This window comes from Gymnoscopelus microlampas, assembly GCF_963454915.1.
Source record: "Gymnoscopelus microlampas genome assembly, chromosome: 11".
In the NCBI taxonomy this organism is placed as follows: domain Eukaryota; kingdom Metazoa; phylum Chordata; class Actinopteri; order Myctophiformes; family Myctophidae; genus Gymnoscopelus; species Gymnoscopelus microlampas.
In genome coordinates, this window is record NC_139948.1 from 44,714,538 (window position 1) to 44,740,518 (window position 25,981).

Sequence of the window (25,981 nt, forward strand, 5' to 3'; positions counted from 1 at the left end):
TTAACACAACATGAATGTTTGAAACGATGAGGCGGCCACAAAGAAACTGAACGAATCCCATAGAACTATTGCATAATTATTATGCTCGACTAAGAATAGACTCTTTTTCTTCTTCGCATCAAACATCTGGTGTGAGCTGAGCATTCAGTACAGTACAGTACAGTCAGTGGCTCTCGCTTTTCACTGTAGCTTGTCCTGGATTTTATGTGTTGAGGGGGTCAGGGTTGGTATGAAATAAAAATCAGGAATACATCTTTCCTAGGAATTAATGCCGTGTGCTTCTACAGAGACAAATGACAATTTGGTGCCTTTATCATCTTCAATTACAACCTGGAAACCCTACCACTAGTAGGGAACTTGACTTGGGTGTGTGTGTGTGTGTGTGTGGGTGGGGGGTCTGGAGGAAAATCTCAAAGAGTTGAAGATGACAGAAAGAAATGCCTTATGAAGGTTTGTTAACCACGCCAACCCTGGCATCACTACTTTGGGGCCAAAAAAAAGAAAACGTCTATAAATCTACTAGCTCGCAACACGATTTAGGTCACGATTTGTAATGAACACGTAGATTTGCGATAATCACTTTTGTTGTACGACGAAGTACATGGCTTTAAGTGGTTAAGTAAGGTAAGGTAAAAAATAGGTAAAAACTACAGTTGATCAGCAGAGGCCACTTCAACACTCCTCCCAATTACAAAAAAAAAACTAAAGAGACATTCCGGGATTAACACACATATACTGTATACAGTATATATGCGAGAAAGAAACAAGCAAATCAAAACAATTAAAACAAAAAAAAATACCAATCATTTCAAAAGCCAGAGGGCTTCTTTGTTTCTCATTCAATGTTTAATAATATTCAGTGATTCATAAGTCCATTAATAGACTATTCAAAACTAAACACTGGAGGTCCCTGCCGACACATTTTATTTAAGGTGACCGTAAAGAGTTAGCTAGCTGGCTTTGTAGAGCTAGTAGTAGTTTTACAATATTCTTCTTTTTTTTTTGCTCTGTCATCCTCTTTTCAAGCATCTATATACACATTTAGACATCTATGTACAGCAACATTTATCCATCTCCTCTCCACACAGCAGCACCTCTGGTTATACAACTGTGTCACCGTTTGTAGTCCCCGTATTAATTAAAGAGGATGCAAAACAGCGGCAGCATTTAGAAAAGGCTGAAAGCTGAAATTTCTGACATCAAGCAAATGCAACATTTAATGTTTTCATATAAAAAAAACAAAAATATATTCAACTACAACTGAAAAAAGGTGCAAGCACACTACTTTTAATTAAACACCTATGCTTCCTAGGATTGTGGTGGGTGTTACGGAAAAGACTTGTGGAAAAATGATTAGGATTTGTACCCTTTTTCCCTTAAAAACCCATACAGTGCTGCATCATCTTAAACACTCCTCCGACAAGGTCGGTTCAACACTGCTGAGGGGCCCACGGCATTTGCGTGGGGGTCCTAACCTTTGGGAACATTCTTCTGGTGGGAAAACGGCTCGGAAAACTAAACCATTTATAAAAAGCATTTACCCCCCAAGATGAAGAGGGCCAGTTTCACTAAATGACACACTGGCCAAACGAAAAAGTCAAATCCAGTGAAGGAAGCGATGGAGAGGGATAATAAAATATAAAAATATGAACACCCGTCATCAGCCAACGACTGACGCTTAATTACTTGCCATTTTATTCTATTTATTCACTTATGTATTTGGTTGTCTTAATTACTCAACTTTTACTCGTCACCTGAAGTCACGACGAGTGGAGAAAAAGAACCTTGTACAAAACGAGCCAACCCAATGCAAAAACGGAACCACCACTGTAACGGGCGTATAGTATACACAGCACGGTTACCGACTATATTGCTTCAAAATGTTTTCAAGGTAGATCCTTCTTCCATTCAGAAAATATTGCGGAAAGGAAAAAAAAGATTGTTTTTGTTGAGTAATAAAAGCAAAAATGAAGAATCAACTTCACGTTGACAACTAAACGAACGGCGATATGCTTGAGCTCAGACTGACTGACACTAGTTCCACCTTCAAAGCCTCTTTGCACGGCGGACGTTTAAAGCCCAATTTCATGCTTCGTCGCACGATGATGTTGCGCCCCCCCCCCCCCCCCCCCACACCACCAGAAATAGCCTAAGCTAGGAAGCTCACGACACGTCACATCTACGCCGCGTTGTGCGCTTGGGAGGTCCTGCTATTCTCAACTGTTCGTGGCGCGCGCAACACCATCGTGCGACGGAGAAAGACATTGGCCCTCAGTCCACAGCAGTCAAACCTCAACTACTGGCTGCCATCGGGGCCGACACAGGAGAACATGAAGAGAAATAGAACGAGAAGTGAAGCACCAGCCAAGTATCGACCCCTCCCTTCCCCTACACCCCCGTCATCCCTCCCTCCATCCATCACTCCGTTCACATACTGATGTTGGTTGCTACGGACACCTGCTCCTCACCAACCCCCCAACCCCACACCTAGAGAGAGAGACACAGAAGAAAAAAAAAAAACTTTTACTTGCATGGAATAAAGCTAAATAAAATCTCATGACTGAAAATGTAATGATGTTTAGGTCAGTGGTTCTCAAACTTTTTCATGTCAAGGACCCCCAAAATGATACGTATTTGGCCGCAGAGCCCCATCTCAAAACATGTTGTTCCAGCGACCCCCAGAAGCAAAGATTTGAGAACACAAATGTTCGCTTTAAAAAAATATATATTCAAAGATTTGCACAAATGTTCACGATTTTTCAAAAATAGCAGATCTACAAGCTTATAGTGCGGCACTCGGTGCCGCGCTATAAGCTTGTATATCTGCTATTTTTGAATAGCCAAAGTATAAAAGGTTAAAGTGGTTAAAATGATTGTGATGCTATATTATCACATTTTTCTGGGGACCGCCTGGAACCTCCCCAAGTACCCCATGGGGTCCCCGGACCCCACTTTGAGAACCAATGGTTTAGGTATTATCATTCTAAACCTTGCTGCGGTTCTACATACAGCCAACCGGTTGAAGAAATCACAGTTTGAGGCTTTAAACTTTGCTTTTATGACATTACTGAGACCACTCATGTTCATGGAAGATGCTTCTAAACTTTTATCATCTTATTTTATTAATAACCCTTATTATTATAAACATATTCTATTGCTAGTTTGACCACTTTATAAATATCTAACAAATGAAAAGTATAAACAAGAGCTGGAGATTAAATAATAACTACTAACACCAACTATTAGATCCATTAGAACAAGGGTTCCCAAACTTTTCGGGCCGTGACCACCCAAAAAAAATAATCATATTGGAACTGCGGACACCCCACCCTGACAAGCACTTTTATTGTAGGAGTTGAGGCATTAAATGTAGTTTGACTCAGTTTCACAGATACAGTAAATAGTGAAAATAGCCCACAGCTCACAATGCAAGGCGTTGTGAGCTTGTAGATCGGCTATTTTTTAATGCCCATTTCTTAGGTGATATTTGACCTTATCATTATTCAATTCTTTTCATTTTAGAGGTATTATAACAGGTCTTAACAGTCCTTAAATTGACACTTTAGAAATGTACAGACACCCTGTATACACTTATACTGTATTTTGGTTTGTTTACCGTTTAATGAGAAAACAATGTTGCACATTAAGCAAATCATCTGGGGACCCCCAACAATCATGTGGGGACCCGACCCACAGGTTGAGAACCATTGTGTTAGTATGCTAACATTTTTGAACACTCAGTCAAGCTGTGGTGTAGTAAACTCACCTGTGTGGCCTTTGGGTGGGTGTGGTAGAGACTGCGGGGTTGCAGGGGGGTCGTGGGGTCACTCGGAGGCGAAGGGGACCTCTGGAGGAGGGGGCTTGACCGAGACGGGTTGAGAGGAGCGTCGGGGGGGCGAGGGTTTGGGCTGGGCTTGCTGCTGCACTGTGTCATAGTACGTTACCCCGCCGTACACCTGAGACTGGGCCTGCAACTGGGCCTGCAACTGGAACGAAAAAAAAAAAAGGTTTGTCCCAAATTCAGATATTCATTCATTGCCACTTTCAACATGGCGCCCCCTATTTTGGGCATATCTTTATAGGAGCAAATACGCTGTAGACGTGTTGTGAGCAAAGGTCCTATTAACAGAACTATGTGACTACTGTTTATGTTTATTTATTTGATATGGACATCACGATTACATTGGACGGAACCAGATGCTTTGTTTACAGTAAATTTTCAACACCTGTCCACAGGAAGCTTTTCTAAAATACAGTAACACCAATCTAAAACCCAATCAGGTACAAAAATACAGACAGACAGACAGACAGACAGACATATATATATACGCCTCCGTCCAAAACTATACTTTATCGGCGAAAAAAAGTAGTCCGCGGTTGTTTGAAAAAGTAATGTCCCAAGCGGCAGTCAAACCCAGACTTCCACTGGTAGTGGATGGGGAGTCTAATGATTATCAAAGTGCGCCACTGAAGCTGGTATGTATGTGCAGCCCCGCACCGAGCCTAAAAACAAGCGCTCCACTTCCATTCTACCTGGAATGCCAATCTACCTGTGACATATACACACACATGTACTAATAATTAACATCAAAATCAATATCAGACCCAATACATTAACTAAACAAAAGAAAAGACAATCATTCAGATAACCAATCAGTAACGATACATGTGAGCTCAGTTGATTTGATTTCAGCCATAATTTGAGTCCTCTGTTAAACACATTACCATACGTCTCTAGTTTTAGAACCGTAGGCAAAGAGTTCCAAAGGTTTACCCCCTTTACTGAGAAGGCAGACTGCCCGAATGTGTTCTTGCTTATAGGCACAGTACAGTCACCATGTGTTGATGCCCGTGTAGTTGCTCTACCAGAGCTCTGACGCCTACCAACCAGTCCAGAAAACAGAGGTGAAACATGATTATGTAAGCGTGTGTGGTGCTGTGTGGTCCTACCTGTGGATTAGGGTACATGGTTGGATAGGGGAAGGTCATGACCCCTGGCGGCGGGTAGAAAGGCGGAGCCAACAGCTGCTGGGGTTGCGCCGGCGACAGGGAAACTGGCGGGGCACCATAGAGGCCGGGGTTACCCATCGGACCGCCCGATTGGTGGGGATGGAGAGCTAGACGGGAAAGAGGGAGCGAGAGAGAGCTTTCAAACAATAGGAATTACATTCAATTTAATCCCTCATTCGAGTACCTTTTTAGGACCATTCTATTGAGGAAGTGGTCAAAAAGTGCAGACAACAATGACCTGAGATCAGATTCAAACGCTGCCTTAACCCATTAAGACCTGGAACTGTGTCATTTTTAGATTTGTGCTAAAAAGCATTATTTTACACTTTGGGCTATTCAAAAATAGCAGATATACAAGCTCATAGCGCGGCACCGAGTGCCGCGCTACGAGCTGGTAGATCTGCCATTTTTGAAAAATCGTGAAAATGTGTGCAAATCTTTGAATATATATATTTTTAAAGCGAACATTTGTAACTCAAATCTTTGCTTCTGGGGGGTCCCTGGAACAAGATATTTTGACGGGGGTCCGCGGCCAAATACATATCATTTTGGGGGGTCCTTGACATGAAAAAGTTTGAGCACCACCGATATAGAAACATAGGTTTTTCAAGAAAACTGTTGGGATTTAGGAGACATGTAGAATCGGCTTCAGGTCTTAAAGGGTTAAATGCCTCCAATAAACATCAATCTAACAAACATCAAATGTCTGGCACACATGCACGCACACACACACACACACAGCTTCACTAACCGGGGTGGGGGATGTGCATCTCAGGCTGGACCAGCATGCCTTGGGGTGGCATGCCTTGGGGCGGCATGCCCTGGGGTGGCATGGGTGCTGGGCTCTCCCCATGAGTGTAGATTGGTCCCTGGTACGACACTAAAAAAAGGAAGGAGAAGTCACAATAAAACGACCAGTATTTCTCTTGACTCCCGTTATTACCAGCAACAACCTGCAGGGTTAAATAAATGCCGTCCCACCACCAGGTATTGGTAGTATTAACTCATTCCCTGCCTAGAACGACCAAAACGACTTCTGTCCCTAAGCCATGCCTGCCTAGAACGCCTAAAAGGACTTAAAAAAAAAAAAAATATATATATATATATATATATATATATATACAGGGGTGCACATAACTTTTTAGGTCTGGTACGCAGAAGAGCACCTGGACATGTGACTTGGTGCGCATGGCGCCCGTCCCGTTTTGTCAACGGGGGGGGGTTCAGCCCGGACAGTTTTGTCAACGGGGGGGGGGGGGGGGGGGGGTTCAGCACGGTGCCCACCGGACAGTTTTGTCAACGGGGGGGGGGGGGCGAGAAAAAAAGGATGCTCTGCTTCTAAATTCCGCCGATTTTCGCCGTTTTTTTTTTCTCACGCTGTTAGATAAAGCCCCCAAGGTTGGTGCCCTGTGCTGCTGCGCTGATTTTATCCGCCAGATTGGGACGTTCACGGCATATTTTGCACCATTACGGTGCGTTCATCATCGGTGACGAGTGCCTCTAACAGCCGCTGAGGCAATGCGAGGCGAGGCGACGCGAGTCATATCTCTACCCCTGTGCCTATAATGGCTGTACATGGGGCCGACGGGTGCTTTAGAGTGATTGTGTGAGTGTGGCTTCAGGAAGTAAATTCCTAGCCTCGATCTCCAGGCTTTTATTTTTTATTTTTGCTAAAAAATAAAAGCTTGGAAATTCCTGTCCCAGCTGTTGGTGCGCAAAAGCGCCTCGCGTCGCCTGATGTGGTGCGCATTTTTTATTTTGGGTGCGCACCCCTGTGTGTATATATATATATATATATATATATATATATATATATATATATATATATATATATATATATATATATATATATATATATATATATATATATATATATATATATATATATATCTCTTTTAAAAAAATATATATACATATTTCACCCAAAGACCAAGGAGATATGATTTTTCGAAGATCTAGACTCCTATCCACTTGCTTGTTAACTTAAAACTTAAAAATGCTGTATCTCGGCTCCTGAGTCCTTTTTTTTTCAATGAAAGATCTTGGCAGTGGGCAAACGCGGCCAGAAATAATTCTGGCAGTGAATGAGTTAAGGCCATTTCATAACGGGTCACGTTAAATTCTGCACTGTCAATTCTTGATATTGAACGTGGCCGTGCAACGACGGTGCATAATGTCTTTAACCCATTAAGACCTGGAACGCATCTGTGTCACTTTTTGATTTGAGCTAAAAAAAAAAGCATTAGTTTACAATTTGGCTATTTAAAAATGGCAGATATACAAGCTCATAGCGCGGCACTGAGTGCCGCGCTATGAACTTGTAGATCTGCCATTTTTGAAAAATCTTGAAAAAGTGCGCACATCTTTGAATATATACTTTTTTCTAAGTCAAATCTTTACTTCTTGGGGATCCCTGGAACAACGTATTTTGAGATGGGGGGGGTTCCGCGGCCAAATACATATCATTTTGGGGGTCCTTGACATGAAAAAGATAGAGAACCACTGACATAGAAACATAGGTTTTTCATAAAACTGTTAGGATTTAAAAGACATTTTTAGAATCGGCTTCAGGTCTTAATGTCTTTAAACTGAGCCAGGTTTATTTCATTCCCATACAGATTTATTATAACACCCGACTAGACATCAAAATGTGTTCACATGATTTACCGTGGCCATGAACCACTTGCTTTTGGCTCTTGCATAGCCAGACGATCAAGAGATATTTCACCTACGGATGGATACTTCTGGCTACATTCAACAAATGGGCTAAAACTGGGTGCAAACAATTCGGAAATCTAAGAAGAACCAATGCAAATCCTTTTCTGGAGGTCCTTCATATGGGATGGGGGTCAGAATTGGTTTTCCAAAGCAGTGGGGGTAGGTTTGTTACTAATGGTTGAGTCTGATGAAGACATTGGAGCCCTACTACAGTGTGCAAGTGTATATTTTTCTATTGTGTACTGGCCTTCGCTCAGCACCTGTCTAGCTTAGGGTTTTGGGGATGTGCAGCATGTCCTTCCTCTCCTGCTTGTTACCAATGGTTACCATTCGTCGAATTTAGATTTCCCCAGGTGTGTCGGTCGGCAGAGATTTCTGATTGGTCTGGCTTTGCGAGACCACCTGACAGTAGGTTATATTTTTTCCCCCGCCAACACTATACATAAGATTTTAATGTGATGTCTGTGCCCTCACTCTGGTAAGGGATGGCCGTCCTCAGCTGTGTCCATTTCCACAGCCGTTCTCTGCACTGACATACTGGCTGCTTGTGGGCATGATGACACGGGGGCACCGGCACCCATGTACTACTGGGATGTACACGACTACACAACCATAACAGATGCCTGATGAGGATAACTTGTAAATGCTTCATTGCTGATATTGCATATTGTTGCTGTCGGGACAGAAACCTCTGATCTCCACATTCTAAAAGTTTTTTTTGTATATTATAACGCCCTACTTACTACACAGCGTCACACACAAAATCATCAAAAGTAGCAGATCTGCAAGCTCGAAACGAGGTGCGAAGCGACGCGTTCTGAGCTTTTAGAGCTGCTAATTTTGAATTTTAATCCTGAAAGGTAACCATGATATCATCTCTGTCGGGTGGAAAATGAAAAGGCCTCAAGTAGTAGCATATTAGTTCTACCTTAATAATACATTAGCAGTACAGTCAGCGGTGGTTCTTACTAGGTTCATAGTAGTGTCCCTCCATCACCCCTAGGTGGAGGGGTGGAGCAGGGTCAGGTACAGGTCTCTGGCGCTGGGAGGAGTACCGCTTGGCTCTGTTGGATCCCACACCCAACTCCTCCATGGCGGGGAACTGAGGACTGGTCATGTGTATGGGGGGGTTAGGGGGGAGTCCTGGAGCAGAGAGGAGAGGATGGAGGTTAGAGAGAGAGAGGAGACCAACACTCACAGACAGAAATACAACCAATAAAGACAGACATCAAGCAAGACTGTGAGCAAGAGAGGGAGAGACTAACAAAGACGAGGCCAAACCGCACCAATGCAACTAGTCACAACTCTTTGCAACAAAACAGTTTCGGGGTCAACCGCACCGATGCAACTCCTTGCAACTGCTTTAACCCATTAAGACCTGGAACGCATCTGTGTCACTTTTTGATTTGAGCTAAAAAAGCATTTTACACTTTGGCTATTCAAAAATAGCAGATCTACAGGCTCATAGCGCGGCGCCGAATGCCGCGCTACGAGCTTGTAGATCTGCTATTTTTGAAAAAAATCGAGGAAATGTGCAAATTAATATATTTATATTCTTTTAAAGAGTAACATTTTTATCTCACATCTTTGCTTCTGGGGGGTCCCCGGAACAACATATTTTGAGATGGGGTCCGCGGCCAAATAAATATAATTTTGGGGGTCCTTGACATGAAAACATTTGAGCACCACTGATATAGAAACATACGTTTTTTTCAGAATACTGTTGGGATTTAGAAAACATTGGTAGAATCGGCTTCAGGTCTTAAGGGACAATGGTTGCAAGTAGTTGCATGTTGCAAGAAGTTGCATGGCGAATCATTGGTGGAGTGGGTTGAGACGATGCCGTGATGTCGTGCTGAAAATGTATCCCATATACAAGCTCACAATGCATCAAGATTGCGGCACATTGTGAGCTTGTACACAAACTGTTTTTTTTTGTTGAATTCGGCTAATCAAAAAAGATATTATTCAATAGAAAAATTGCCAAGAATATCGTCTATAGGGTGGAAACCATATCCAAAACCATTACTTTTTAGGATTCAAATTCCAAAGTAGCAAAAGAAGCAGATCTACAAGCTCAAAACGCGTCGCTTCGCACAGCGTTTCGAGCTTGAGGATCTGCTACTTTTGATGGCTTTGTGAGTATGGATCAAGTAAGCAGGGCGTTAATTTAGGAAAAAACACAAAAAGTTAGAATACGGAGATAAGAGGTCTATGCCCGACAGCGACGATAGAATTTGCAGTCCTAACAAAATGACGTTTCTCTCACCCCTCAGCTCTGATCTCAGGTAGGACGGCGGACTCTGAGTCCAGGTCTGTCCGGCCAGACTCAAGCGGGCCATCTCCTGGTCCATCCCGGTCAGACCCCCGCCTCCCCCGTCCACCGCCGTCCAGCCCTTCCCCCCGGCCGCCGCCGCCGCCGTCACCCCGCCGGAGGACGAGGACGACGAGGACGACAAGGACGCGGGTACGTTTCCGAGCGCAGTCGTCGTCGTCGACGTCGTCGTCTCGTCCACGGACGTCTGTTTGCTGCCCATGTCGGCGGGCCTCGAGCGAGTCCTCCTGGCCAGAGAGTACGACTTCCTCTCCACGGGCCGCTCGGCGGGAGGAGACGTCTCCCGGTTGTTCGCGGTCGCCGACGATGACGTCTGAGGGGCGGGGTCGGGCGAGGAACCGCTTCCTCGTTCGTGGTGATGATGATGCCGCCGCGGCGACGACGTGGACTGGTACCCGCCCGGCTGCGACGCCGTCGTCGTCGTCACGCCCAGCGCCTCCTCCTGCTCCTCGGCGTCACCTCGGTTTCCGCTATTCTCCTCCACAACCACGGAGGGACCGCCCCTCCCGCCGCCTCCCCTCCCACCTCGGTTGACGCCGCCTCGTTCTCCGTCGGCCGACGAGAAACCTTGCCGGTGGGCGTGGTGGTGGTGGGCGGGCTCTTGGGGCTGGGTCTTGTTGGGGCCCTGCCTCTCTCTGATTGGATGTTGGTGGTGGTGGTGATGGGGAGCGTTGTTGGAGTCGTTGTTCCTGTACTGGTGGAGCTGCTGCTGCTGGGAGGAGGAGAGGTGGCCCCCCTGGTGGTGGTTCTGGTGCGGAGGGGGTCTGCGCGGCGGTGGGGGGGCGTGGTGGGAGGGAGGCGGTCTGTTGAGGGAGTTGTTGTTGTGGGCCCGCTGAGAGGAGGAGGCGGCGGAGGAGGGAGGGACTGAAGAGGAAGAAGGGTGCAGAGAGGGAGGCGGGGGGGTGGGGCCTCCTCGAGTCGAACCTCCTCCTCCTCCTCCACTGTGCCAGGAGCGCACGGGTCGCTCCCCTCCGTCCCGCCAGCGCTTGTCTCTGCCGGGAGACGTACCGTTTCTGAGGACAGAGACAGAGTAACGGTCACTCACAAGGCAATAAGTATGTACAGTCTGGACTTTCTATATTCAAGTTATTCGTCATATCTGTCAAAAACTCAATTAAAATCATTAATCGTGCGACAATTAACTCTCAACTTAAGCGATGGTGACAGCCAGGGTTGCCAGATCTGCTTATTATAATTTCCCCGCAAGATTTTATTTGAAAATAGCAGATCTACAAGTTCATAACGCGTTGCATCGCGATGCGTTGTGAGCTTGTAGATCTGCTATTTTCAAATAGCTAATGTATATGTTAAAGTGCTCATGTGGCCCATAGTGGTTTTCCTAAACCTGGTTGCTTGTTTCTCTCACAGAAACACTGGTGACAGCCCTAGCATTCAGTAGGGTTCAGTAATGAAGTGGTTCTCAAAAACTAGTCTGGTATGCATTGGGCCACTAGTCTGGGAGGGTTAGCGTCGGAGCTTGGACAGCAGGGGCGCGGCCACTGCGTTGTGATTCAAATCAACAGCCAATGAAGAAAAGGGGGCGGGATCCACATGCAGTGGGTGATGCATCTAAATAGAATCGACGGGAAGCAATTTCCCCTTGAGAAATTTCGGCCGCCATTGTTGTGTACTGCTGTTTGCCTCTCGTCGGACTTTTTAGACGAGTTGCACAGCTCTCAGACCGGTAAGAGGCGTGTCCGCTCAGATTCAGAGCGTGACGTACATCCCGCCCACAAATACCAGGGCTGTGGCCCAGAAGTTCCTCGCCAGAGCTGGCGAAAACTTCTGGGAACTCAGATTATTGGGCCACAGACTCCCATAACTCTCGAATGGAACCAAATTATGGGTCTATTTGTACACCGTCAAGAGTTGTAAGAGTCCGTAAGGGTCCATTTGGTTCCCAACTATCAACCATTTTGCTGGGGACCCCCTGGAAGCCCCTCAAGGACCCCAGCTTGAGAAGCACTGCGGTAACGTTCAGTAATGTTCACCTGGGCCTGCGCTGTCTGTAGGCTCGGTCTCCTGGCCCCCCTCCGTTGTTGCGGATGTCATATCCATATATGGAGATCAGCTCGTCCCGGCTCTTAGGAGCCTGTTCCTCCTCTCTGAACCGGTCGTGTTCCCAGCGACCCTCGTCCTTCCACAGCTTCCTGTTACGACCTTTAGGTCTGATTGAGCGAATGAAAGGCAGAGAGAAAGAAGCAGAGAGAATGGAAGAGTGTCAACAAGTTTCATTCGTCAAATGTTCATACGAGGACGTACAGTGAAATGTTGGTGTGGCAAGCTCTGCCAGACTGTGCCAACCATGACCAACATATGTAAAAGAAACAAAACTAAACAAAACATAAGGATAACGTATGTAACAAGGTTATAATACAAGTGTGCTGAGTGGTAATAAGTAGTACATTTTTAAATAAGCTTAAGTGTGTACCAAAAAAATGAAAAGATTCTTATCAATTTGAAAAATGTTATTTGACTGGTTTTATTTTTCAAAAATGGAAAATGTAAACATAGATCTACAAGCTCACAGTGAGATGGTAGATCGGCTGTATATGAACATTTCTGAAAATATTTTAACATGCCCAAAATAGGGACGAAAGAGGCTGATAATTGGGACATATCGGCTGCATCATTGCAGATACCAATGTTGTCAAAAAGGTCAATTAATGATCAATCGGTCTGGCTGATAAATTGGTCTGGCTCCAAAGTAGTCCTCCATTGCCAGAAGATCAGAGATCTCTGCTCACGATCTCTTCGTCCAGGCCCAAGAGTTAAAAACCTTTAATCCCTATACGAGTGGATCAAATTTGGATATTGGGTGTTAAAAGATATTTTCTTATTGATGTAATGTTTGCTGAGATAGATCACAGATCAGATATCAAAGTGATCCAATGCTGATGTGATTTTGAACTACCTCAATTGCAAATTTGATAACCTCTGGTAGGGATTTAAGGTTTTTAACTCTTGGGGCTCCAGGGGAATTCTAAATGCAAGATAGCTGCTAGAACAGTGGCAAACAGCGACAAGACCGGCCACAAACAAACCTACGCTCCCACTGGCTGCTTTGGAAACTCATTTTGTCACCACCCTAATATCGTCTCAAAACGGTTACCCTTCAAATTCAAATATAGCAAAAGTAGCAGATCTACAAGCTCGACAGAAACGATATGAAGGATGTCACTGCAATGCTTTTTTTTCCTCTAATTGTCTCCATTCTCTAGTCGAGCAAAAACATTTAGAGAGCGACTCCATCCTACCTCTCCTCCTCCTGGGCGTGACCTCTGACATCATGTTCAAAGAACAGACCCTTCCTGGGGATGTAGGCTGGATTCTTCCGGTCCTCGTCGTCATCCAACTTCAGGCCCACCTTCCCTCCCGACTTGTTCTCCGGGTCATCTGTAGACTCCTGGTTGAGAGGGAGGCAGAGAAAAGACCACTTTTATTTTTTAAACTTCTGATCTATCCCTACACCATTGGTTCTCAAAGTGGGGTCCGGGGACCCCCAGGGGTACTTGAGGAGATACCAGGGGGTCCCCAGCTAAATGATTTATAGGAACCAAATGGACCCTTGTGGGTCTGTAACTCTGAGAGTGTACAAATCCATTTGTACACTCTCAGAGTTCAATTAACATTGATTTTACAATATGAATTGGGGTCCCAGAGACAGAAATGCCATTAAATGGGGGTCCGCAGCCTAATGCATGTCAAACTGGGGGGGGGTCCTTAAATTACAATGATTGAGAATCACTGCTAGAGCCGTACACATCTTCTCTTATGGGGGTCCCTGGCTTATCTTTTCAAATGGGGGTCTGCGGGCTAATAAGTGTCAATTTGGGGGTCCTTGACATGAAAACGTTTGAGAACCACTGCCCTACACAGTCAGTCAGTAGACTCCTGGATGACAGGGAGACATCTTACGTCTGATCCATCCCTAAACCAGGGGTGATGCAACTTTGATGATGGAGAGGGCCACTATATTTCCACACTCACTCCAGAGGGCCACATTGCTTATACTGTCGGACACCTCTTATTTCCATATTTTAACTTTTTTCGTAGATTAATGCCTTACTTCGCCATTCTGTCATTTTTTAACCCATGCTATTCTTTAATTGGAATCCTGAAAAGCATATTTAAAAAAAAAATTCAATGCATTTAGTTTTACTTAATGAACTTAAATACAACTACATTGCACATAAGAAAGACAAAATAATTTTAATACTAGTCATTATACACACACACACACACACACACACACACACATACATATGATGGCTAGGGTCAGACTCCAAATTTATTTCAAAATGATACACATTATCTTATCTCATCTCTCTACTCTTTCCTATACATATAAGGATAATTCCTTTTAACAGGTCGTTCATGAAAGTCCTTGCGGTCTTGTTTCCAATGAGAACCTGTGAGCAATTAGGGGTTAAGAGTCTTGCTCAGGGACAAAATTAATTTCATCGACACATATGCTGGCCTGGCCTGGAATCGAACCTGGGGCAACCAGGGCCTCTGGCACCCTAGGCGGGCTCACTAACCACTCAGCTATGGCCGCCCCTATCCTATGTTTCATACCTCGCTACTACGACACCCGACTTTCCCCTCGGTGATCAATAACGGCCTTACTTCATCATAACCTGCCCAACATCACACATCTTACCCCTTCACCCACTCATCCATCCATGGTTCATTTATTCATTCATACCTCCATCCCTACCTGTCCGTCTCCACTCTGTCTCTCTCCGGATAGGTTTTCCTTCACCTCCTTGCCGCCGACCCCTTTCTCCGGCTCCTCCTCTTCCTCCACCTCTCCCTGATCCTCCGCCTCCTCTGCCTCCGCTGTGGGCTCTTCAGCCGCTGCTGGTTTGGGTGCCTCACTGGCTGCTGCTGGAGCCTCCTCGTCGCTGTAGTGCTCCCCCTCCTCTTCCTCCTCTCCTCCCTGGGATTTAGAGTGCAGAGTTAACATCAGTGTGCCGCGCTATGAACTTGTAGATCTGCTGTTTTTTAAACATCGTGAAGATTTGTGCAAATCTTTGAATATATATATTTTTTTTTAAAGCGAATATTTGTACTTCTGGGGGTCCCTGGGACAAAATATTTTGGATGGGGTCCGCGGCCAAATACATATATATATTTTTGAGAACCACTGATATTATAGCAACATAGCTTTTTTTCAAAAAAACTGTTAGGATTTAGATTTAGAAGACATTTGTAGAATCCCCAGAATATCCCATATATTCAAAGACCCAAGATTCTCCACGATTTTTCAGAAGAATAGCAGATCTGCAAGCTGCTGCCGCGGTTATGCGGTAGCTGCTATGAGGTTCTGCCATTTTTGAATAGCCCAAAGAAATACAAAAAATTACAGACGCGTTCAGGTTTGAATGGGTCGACAGGAAGAGAACATCACAAAGTGGAAATTAAATGGATATAACGGAAGTTCTTTAAACAGGAAGAATCACATTTTAGGAACCGTACAATACACAATACGCACACAGGCTGCAGTGGCAACAACCACCAGTCATTTCCTAACTATAGGTTTATGTAGTTACTATGCTATTTGACTCCCTATATACTCTGAAACTAAGTTGTTTTAAGTTATTACAAAAAAAAGAGAAGCGTGGTTGCACGAGGCACTTTTCACAAGGCAGAAGCTGATTTTATCAGGGTCTAACCACTTATTATCCTATGTACGTTGCCACACGGCAAATACAAACTAGCCAATCTACAAGCTCACACGTCGTATTGTGATGCGTTATGAGCTTGTAGGTGTACTTTTTTTTTTTACATTTTGTAATTTTCTGAATTATTTGAACATTTTCAGGGACGGCAGGTTTAAAGCATTTAACCCTTCTCGCACTCCGTTGTCTGGAGTGGGACGTAGCCATGGGCAGTCACCTCATGGTGACAGCTTTACGCTGAGGGACAATTCCAAACCGGGTTTTCAGATCACTCCTTCAGTCAAATCTGGGTGTGAACTCGTCTGCCATCACTACCAAGCCGGTTCAGCTGCATCTACATGATCAATTTGAATAAAATCACACCAGTGTTGTTGTGACTCCCGCGCTGCGTGCATTCAGCGGACAGCAAGGGAGGGGCATAACAACTTGGAAGTGTTTATGCGGCTGTCTCTGTGATCTTGCGAGGCCAGCTGCCGTGCAAGGTGACAGGGGTCTAGTGCCATGTGAGAACTCGCTGAGGCAGAGGTTTATTTTAATTTAAACAAATATCGTATTCATTTCCACATTTAAACATTTTGTCTACCCATTGATACCTGGAACGCATCTGTGTCACTTTAGATGTCTTTGGCTATTCAAAAATAGCAGATATACAAGTTCATAGCGCGGCACCGAGTGGCACCGAGTGCCGCGCTATGAGCTTGTAGATCTGCTATTTTTGAAAAATCTTGAGAACGATTTTTGGGGATTTTTTTCAAAAAACTGTTAGGATTTAGAAAACATTTTTAAGAATCGCCTCAGGTCTCAATGGGTTAATATTCAAATATAGGTTTGACTAACGAATATTATAGTATAGTCTATAGACAGTCCAGAGACAAGTATTGATGGGAGGGAGAAGGAACAGACAGAAGGTGGGAGGCAGAGTGACAGCAAACAGACAGACGAATGGACAAACAATAAAAGATTACCTCTGAATGTGAAGCGTTCTCTTCGGGGTCAGCGCTGTCATAATCAGACAGAACGGCTGCAAAGACACAAGACATTCATCACTGTAGTGAAGCCAGCTCTAATCATCATTAATCAACTTACTTTGAAACATGACTGTCTTAGAAAATGCTTTAAAAAGTGATGTCACCATTTCTTAGCCTTATTTTGGGCGATTTTGTGTTGAGGGAAATACTAGCAAGTAAAGGTGCCATTTAATGTAATAAGCAAGTCCTTTGGTGCAGCTGTTTTTAATGTTGATATGAAGCTTACCTTCTCCAACTCCTCCATCTTCACTCTCCTGCAGAGGGGGAAAAACAAGCAGGCATTACTACCTCACCCCTGATCAGGGAGCTACTATTCTCATCACAGAAACATGCGCTTTAGCTCCATATCTTAAAATATGATACATAAACGTATGATTGATTTGTTCACTCCTTGGGCTCAGGAGGCAGAGCATCTGTCTGGGAGCTTAAGTTTCCAGTTCGATCTTCCTGGTATTTCGTGGGCACGTTTATAAACTTTATATATCGATATCGCGCGAGATGAACGTTAGAGCATGAAAAAAACATCACAGTCAATAGTTTAGGGCCTAAACTTTAGGCACACCCCAGCTATAGCTTAGTTTTGAGAAATAGCTGCTACTAGTTCTTTGAGTGATTTAATACAGAGTATCTGCCAATACGGAGTCATATTTTAAATGAACACAGTAACATGGCGAATACACTTTAAGTACATTCAATTAATAGTTAGTAGATGCTGCTTGCAACGAAGACAACACAAATGGCTGCTGCTTGGACTGCTTTCATTTTCCATCAGCAAATCAACCAGAAATATTACTTTAATCTGGTATGCTTGTTCTGCACCTCCATATATCTGGAACGGTGAAATAATCATTTAATCCATTAAGACCGGGGACGCATCCGTGTCATTTTAAGATTTCTTTGGCTATACAAAAATAGCAGATATACAAGCTCATAGCGCGGCACTGAGTGCCGCACTATGAGCTTGTAGATCTGCTTTTTTTGAAAAATCGTGAAAAAATATTTTTTATATTTTTTTTCAAAAAACTGTTAGGATTTAGAAAACATTTTTAGAATCGGCCACAGGTCTTAATGGGTTAAAATAATTCATCGCTCAACACCGGTGTCAGGGAGCACACGATCAAGACATGATGGCGGACTAATCCCATTCACACTAACAAGGCAAACACCTCACAACTGAAAGAACAGTAATATACTCTGCACAAATATTGTACAGACAAATTATTCACACCAGACCAGACATGTGGGTGATTGTGTTACGCCCCAAGGCATGCAACAAATGCAGAAGGTCAAATGTATGGCCTCATGTAACACAAAACTTCCTACAAACGTGCAACCATAGACGACCTTAATATATAGATAATGAACTTCATTGTGACTAATCTTCAGTTTACAACCACATAACACACAGATCAACGGCTGCCTTCCACAAACTCATGATGATTCAAGGTGGGTGAATGGCGAAGTCACAAGCTGATGAAAAGTCATGTCTGTCTGTAGAACAGGGGTTTCAACAAGGGGTCCGGGACGCCTAGGGGGGTCCTCAAGAGTTACTACAGGGGGCAGGCCAAATCTTTGTGAGGCCACTTAAACCAGAAAATAGCCGATTTACAAGATCACAACGTGTTGCAGCGCAACGCGGTGTTAACTTGTAGATCGGCTATTTTTGGCAAAGAGGTTTGGTGTAGAGGGGGAAAAAGAGCAGACCAAGTACAGAGCCAACGGTCAAGTTTACCAAGTGTTGACGTTTTAAGTGGTTACATGTCTGAAAATACACATTAGCATGAATCCAACATACACTGATGATAGTGCTGTCAAAAAAAAGTCTGAAGCCATCTATGAAAAAGTTTGAACTGCAACAGAATTATATACAATATGTAGTGGGGGGGGGGGGGGTCCCTGCTTCATCTCTCTCTCAGCTAAGGGGTCCTTGGGTTGAAAAGTGTTGAAGACCCCCTGACTGTATAACAATGCAGCAACAAACAGACTGTAGACATTGGGTCATGTCTGCTTACACAACAGCCATTGTGTGGTTTTCAAGATAGCAGTGTGGTGATGTAATGAGACCGTTTTAAGTACACAAAAACAATACAGTCGCCAAAGCATTGTTGTCTCCCAAAAAAAAGAATTAGAACTGGGTTACTGAAATCACCATAAATAAAACAGTTTCCCCAATTCCTCCTGGGCTAGGGAGAATGTTCAAGAATCCACAGTTGCTAAGCAACTACACTATTATTCAAGCCCTGTTAGCAGTTGGGTTAATATTGCGTGACAGTCCATCAGCTTCTCCGAGACCTAAACACCAGCACTAATAACTCGAGGTTCATAAAAACATGCCACTGCTTTTTTTTTTTTTTCAGTCGAAAACTGAAGACTTTCGTAACCGTCGGTAAAGGGTGCGGCCATCAGCAGCACTGCGCACAAAATCATACCAGTTGTTTTCTTTTTCATTTATTCAACTATAACAAACTACAGCAGTCCTCTAAACAGACATTAATACAAACCCGTCATCAACGGAAACCACCTTATATCACGTTCAAGTTGTGGGTGTTTGTGCATGTTAAGGAATAACTGTCCACAGCTTAACGTGCACGTAGCTACCGGTACACTAACAACCCAGATCATGCGAAAAAGATGTTGCAACGGCTAAAGAGAATAAACGTTTCAATACAAAAAAAACAATAAATCAACTAACATTAGTGTTTTATGTCCCTCGCAAGCGGTGAGACGCGCAGGTTTATTTACAGGCAGGTCCAGATCCCTGCTATTAGCCTTGGAGCAAGACCATCATCATGGATGTACTTTAATCGAGTCTGACTTTTACTTTCGTATCATGCAAATGTCAACAAAAAAATCTATCAAATACATCCACGATAGTCTTTATCCAAGGCTATAGCTCCGTGCAAGCCTTGATACACGACTGTCCTATATGACCAGTCTTGATCCAAGGCTATAGATCCCTGCAGTGAATGCATGCAGCGTTTCAAGTAAACAATATCATCACACAATACGTTTTAGGTGGGTTCTCTGGGCACCGTACGTCGTACACGTACTACCGGACGGTGTGTGTGTTTTTGTCGGTTGGTTGTTGTTGGTGTAGCTGTTGATCTAACCGTCCGTGTGATCTATGACAAACGTGCTGGACGTGGCGGACTCTCTCTCTCTCTCTCTCTCTCACATGATGGGGATGTAGACACAGCGTGGCCTACATCAGTTGCTTCTCAAACTTTTTACATTTTAAGGACCACCACCACCCTGAACTCTGACAGTATACAAATGGAACCAATGGGTCCATTTGGTTCCATTTGTATACTGCCAGAGTTACATACTTGTAAGGGTCAACATCCCCCTACACAGGAACCCCAGAGTCCCTGAGATCCACTGGCCTAGATAACATAAAACTTAACTACAACATCGATATGCATCTTCCAAAACACTTCCGTAACCCCTCCTTGTTGAGCCCGTTTCACAACTAAACGGGGACTTTGCAGAATAATAACGGCGCTTCTTTCTAGAATTCTCCACAGAAAAAGCCGCCCGGATCTCGTTTGGTGCGACTGTGCGCGAGCGTTTCAGCGGTGTTGTGTTGGCTAGCAGCTAGCATGGTAACCAGAAGACTCGCCCCAAAACACGCTCACCCCCCATTCTTTTCGCGGACTGCCGGTCATTTTATTCTTACAATTGATTTACCGAGGATAAGCTTTAAAACTACAGTTATATTTAGGCATAGTTTTACTGAGGTTAAGTTTAGCAATAAGGTTAGATTTTGGCACAGTTTTCCTGTGGTTACGATTAGGAGAATAAGGTTCGGGTTTCGGCAGAGTTAAGAATGTCAGGTGAATACCACCGGATTTGCACCGGGGGCGACCGTGTTTCGGGGCGAGCGTTTTTGGTGTTCGCTAACAGCTAGCAACTAGCATCCGGGACAAACACTCACACACTCGGACTCCGCGTCGGTCTTCGCCGGCGGCGGCGGCGGCGGCCGGGTCGTCGTCGTCGTCACCGCGACCTCCGCCGGCTCGGCCGCCTCTCTCTCCCGGGCCTTGGGCGGCTTGCTGTTGGACGCCGGCGAGCCCGACCTCCCGCTCTCCGAACCCGAACCGGACTCGTCGTCCTCCTCGCTGTCCTGGGACGCGCGCCTCCGTCGTCGCCGCCGGTCCGCCATCTTATCTTACACAGAGTCGGAATGTTGGAAAGCGGAACCGCGGCGAGGAATTGTGGGTGAATTTCTTGTGACGCACTTTCCGGCTGCGTGCGTCGCGCTGCGCGTCAGAACATCCTTGATTATTGAACATTACATTATTTGATTTAATTGTAATGTCAAATAATGTAATAGAAAGTAGGAACTAAATTAATATGAATTTCCATTAATATATGTATACAACATTCTTACCGAGTATATGTTAGATAATAAGAGATCAGATAAGAAAATATGTAGATTAAATAAATACTTTAATACAGTGGTTTTCAACCTTTTTTTGTCTCAAGGACCCCCAAATTGACACATATTAGCCCAGGGACCCCCATTTGAAAAGATATGCCAGGGACTCAACCATTTTGATTCCTTGGGGGTCCCAATCTACACTGTAGTATCATTATCAGTGTTAATTTAACTCTGAGTGTACACTCTCAGAGTTAGACCTACCTAGAGTTTAACCTACCCCCCCCCCCCTCTCTTTCTTTTTTGTACATATTTTTCACCCTTCATACTTCATACCAGTAACCTGTAAACTGATTGTATGACATTCTGTATAGTAGTGTGTATATCTGTCTGTCTCTTATATGTCAACATGATTTGTGTGCATGGGGATCTCATCTTAAACAAGCTAAGTGCTTAATGAGCTATCCAGTTTAGTAGACCTTGTATTGCGAATTTGTACTTCCATGTACTGCCATGTACTGTTCTCATGTCTTACTAAATAAAGTACATCAATCAATCAATCAGACACACAAGGGTCAATTTGGTTACCAACTATTAATTTGTCTGGGGACCCCCTGGCTGGAACCCCCTCAAGGACCACTGGTGGTCCCCGGACCACTGGTTGAAAACCGCTGCTTTAATACCAATTTGAATTAGATAGTGGTTTGCCATAGGGCTCATGTGTATTGTATACTGTACATTTTGTGTTGTAATAAAATAACTTGTCTAGCAGTTATTTTTATTTCTGTTAACAACTGTACCTTTATTTAACTGTTTATCTTTATGTTTTGAGTCAATTCATTGATAATTGAGTCGTTTCTGTATTGTTGTTACTCATTACAATGTATCAACTTCACAAATGCCGCCATATATAATAATCCAATATACATAATTCACATGAAAATAAAAGCACTCAGATTAAAAATAAAACATGTAAATAGGAGCACTAGAATAATATTGACAGACAAAGGCACAGTGCAGTGTTAGACCTGTCTATTGCCCACATATTTTGAACAATTTAAAACGGTTAGCATTCATATGCAGTTTATAAAACAAATGTGGTATTTAGTTTCATTTAGTGCAGTGTCTCTCAAACTTTTTCATGTCAAGGACCCCCAAATTGACACTTATTAGCCCACGGACCCCCATTTGAAAAGATAAGCCAGGGACTCCCATAAGAGAAGATTTTTACGGCTCTAGCAGTGATTCTCAATCATTGTAATTTAAGGACCCCCCCAGTTTGACATGCATTAGGCTACGGACCCCCATTTAATGGCATTTCTATCTCTGGGACCCCAATTCATATTGTAAAATCGATGTTAATTTGGTTCCATTTGTACACTCTCAGAGTTACAGACCCATAAGGGTGCTATAGATCCTATAAATCATTTAGCTGGGGACCCCCTGGTATCCCCTCAAGTACCCCTGGGGTTCCCCGGACCCCATTTGGAGAACCAATGATTTAGTGTTCATGCTGTTAAATAAATGTAACCATGGATGGTGCAGATGAACAGAATAATATTTATTCAAAGTATTTAAAAAAAGACAGATTTCTATACACATTTCAACGCTCTGGACAGCAGAGTACAAACATTTCCCTTCCTCGGTACGTACAACAAACCCACGTCAATCCTTTCATTTCACATTACAGTGCAACAGCACTCCCCCTTGTGGTAGAAAATAAAAATTACATATCAAACTAGATTTCCATTCCATCCCATCCTTACCTCACGTCTTTTCAATAAACATTTGAATGAAGCATTAATGAAATGTGTGCATGTTTTGCGAAGGTAAAAGTCTACTGAATGTAACCTTTCAACAGTTTTTTTTTTATGTGTAGTGTTGTTGTTGACTCAACATTCTATGGGCATAATAAAAATTCATAGAGTGCATATTATTCACATTTGATTGTTGATCTATCACCTACTTTGAGACCTTGTTGTTGTTGTGGGGCTGGCGATGCATGTTTAAGTTCCAAAGCTGGAACTTGCCATAATTTTTAGAACTGGAGTCCCACCCTAATAGAGGTGGTCTTCCCTAAGCAGAGAGATGATAAAGGCATATTTGTAATAATGGTTCATTCCAGATTGCATACTGGGTATCTGTATGTACACAGAAATAAAGGTTTAGTTCATGTATTGTGCCCAGCAGCACTTCGATGTCCAGACCCGCAGAGATAACGCACCCATATGAAAGCATTGATTTCTCTTCTTAAAAAAAAAAAATCAAAGCAACATGCTGAACTGAGCCATGATTTACATTTCACCAGGGAGGACACTACGTATTGGATTTTTCGAAAGTAACAAAAACGTCTATTTGTTTTGGGGGGTATTTGTATTCCCACAGAATGTCACTGTCAGTCTTGGTTGGGCTTTTGTTTTTTTACCAGGCGTGTGGTAGTTTAGCGGTAGTTTTCAGCATAGGTTTAGCGGTAGTCGTGTAGTCTACGCTGCAGAGAGGCAGGCCTGTCGGACACTCTGAGCCCAGGTGTTGAGCAGTTCAGTGACTGAATGTTTGTCTGGGAGCTGGAGCAGCTTGGACGTCATGTTCTTGTGAACGGTCTGCAGGAAGCTGTTGGCACCTGGGCAGGAAGAAGTTCAACATAAGACCGTCAACATTTACAGACACGACTTTATTTAAACCTCTTGGTATAAAATGCGGTCATATTTTGGTCTTCAACAAGGGGTCCGGGACCCCTAGGGGGTCCTCAGAGCTACAATAGGGGGTCCGCCAAATCTTTGTGTGATAGGATTTCGTTTTTTTTACATTAACCACTTGAACCCTAAAATTCCTTTTCTGAGAGGAACATTAGCCGAAAATAGCAGATCTACAAGCTCTCAACGCCTCGCGCTGCGAGGCGTTGAGAGCTTGTAGATCGGCTATTTTTGGTAAAGAGGCTATAGGTGTAGAGGGAAAAAATAGCAGACCAAGTAAAAAAAAAAGTTTAATCTTAAACACAATTTTATACAATATAGAGTAGGGGGTCCCTGCTTCATCTCTCTCTCAGCCAGGGGGTCCTTGGCCTGAAAACGTTGAAGACCCCTGCGTTAGAGCGCCTCTAACGAAATCTTGGGATCATCCAAGGAGTATCTGAGAAGGAGAGACCGGATGTGGATCCCATGTCAAAAATCCTTCCGGTCGGCCTCTCCAACGTTAACTCCTTGACTAAAAGCTTAATATCTCCCATTTCTTTTTAACGTGGTGGAAGTGAGCCGTTGTCGATCGGCGATCACTCTGCAATGGAGGATCGCGTTAGAAATATTATTGTTCCAGGCGTTAGTCGGGACCCTCCACCGTCTCGCACGCACGCTTTGTTTACCTGCACTTCCGCGTCGGGGCTTCTACAGCACGAAACGTATCAACGTAAGTGGATGGAAGAATAGCAGGCACTGAACGTACAATATTTTAATAAACCTCTGGCACCCGATGTGTTAAAAACTGTCTGGGGTGCTCACAAAATCCCCAGTACACGTTAAATTGACCACAAACATGTTTGAAAGGGAAATTTCCTTTAACATCCGTTAGTATTTTAGGAGACGTATTCATGTGTGCTTCAAATACAGAACAGTCAACAATGGCGATTATCCCCCCCCTTTTTTTTCTTTTAATAAAAAAGGGACACAGACTTAAACTAATTTGCTAATGAGCGGAGGAGGACAGGGTGGTTTGAACTCCTCACCATATTGTTCCCCATCGTCCGCCCAGTAGGGACTCTGGTCGGGGTAGTCAGCAGGAACGCTCAGCTGCAGCGGAGGAACACTGGGAAGGTTCTTATCATCTGAGACACAGACAAGAGAACAAGAACAGTGTTAAAACAGACTGGAGACTAGTGTCGATTTTAACGGCTAATTTCGATTCAGTTTTAGTCATAGTCTTTTGAATCAAATTCCATTTAGTTTTAGTCATATTTTAGTCATCTGAAATGTTTTACTGTTAGTCTAGTTTCAGTTGACTGAATATCATAAGATTATAGGCGACTAAATCTACAAGTGATTTAGTCGACTAAATTGTATTTTGGCGGACCTTGATGGCGTTGTAATGGCTGATTATACACCTGGCTGCATGCTGAAAATAGCAGATCTACAAGCTCACAATGTGTTGCGCTTGTGAGCTTGTAGATCTGCTATTTTCAGAGCTCAACACCTGAGCGCAACCAAGCATATGACTTGTCTTTTAGTTCTACTGGATCTCTTCTCTACAAGTCCCTCCCTAACATTTTAGTCTAGTTTGTATTTGTTGACGAAATTGTCAATATATTTAGTCTTAGTTTTAGTCATCATAGCTTAGTTTTTATTTAGTTTTAGGTAGTCGACGAACATTTCTCGTCATAGTTTTAGTCGACGAAATCAACACTGCTGGAGACCTCTGCCCAGCAATGGGACGACATGGTGATATTTATTGCCACTGCTGTCGGCGCCTGCGCTGCGTACCCAGTTTACAGACGAGGTGAACGGTGCCATTGTTGCTGCAGTACGAAGGATCCAGGTTGACCAGGAACCTGACGTCCAGGCGAGCCACCTCGCCCTGCAGGATGTTGGGGATGGTCTGACGCTCATCGTCGTCATGCTTCCTCTTTCGCCCAGCGATACTGGGACCCCTAAGCGCGAGAGAGAAAGAGAGAGGCGATCTTTATTAATTTATGGTGTGGAGTACACAATCTAACCCACAATGCTCTTACAACATTTTTTACAATAATCCAACAATAGTTCCAATGGAACCTTTTTAAATAAAAAATAATAAAATAAAAACATTTAAATGTAGGAAACCAAAAAAGGGGATATTCACTCGC

General features: G+C 43.8%; 2 protein-coding genes across 5 annotated transcripts in view; both read right to left on the reverse strand.

The window, feature by feature from the left end:
* Positions 1-803: 803 nt before the first annotated feature.
* Positions 804-20,937, reverse strand: casc3 (casc3 exon junction complex subunit; the record flags this gene model as incomplete). Its single annotated transcript, XM_084072454.1, has 12 exons — positions 804-2,487; positions 3,767-3,986; positions 4,951-5,117; positions 5,762-5,890; positions 8,698-8,871; positions 9,998-11,076; positions 12,055-12,231; positions 13,321-13,469; positions 14,784-15,005; positions 16,713-16,768; positions 17,002-17,029; positions 20,710-20,937. The coding sequence occupies 11 exons, from the start codon at positions 20,935-20,937 to the stop codon at positions 3,825-3,827; spliced, it is 2,571 nt and encodes an 856-aa protein (XP_083928580.1). The 3' UTR covers positions 804-2,487; positions 3,767-3,824.
* A 1,756-nt stretch (positions 20,938-22,693) lies between these two features.
* Positions 22,694-25,981, reverse strand: part of med15 (mediator complex subunit 15) — a 31,487-nt gene continuing 28,199 nt past the window's right edge. For all 4 annotated transcript variants that reach the window (XM_084072596.1, XM_084072598.1, XM_084072597.1 and 1 more), the window contains 3 exons: positions 25,623-25,789; positions 24,872-24,970; positions 22,694-23,773 (listed from right to left, as the gene is read on the reverse strand). In XM_084072596.1, the coding sequence (XP_083928722.1) occupies positions 23,637-23,773; positions 24,872-24,970; positions 25,623-25,789 (403 nt within the window). In that variant the 3' untranslated portion in view covers positions 22,694-23,636. The remainder of the gene's footprint in view (positions 23,774-24,871; positions 24,971-25,622; positions 25,790-25,981) is intronic.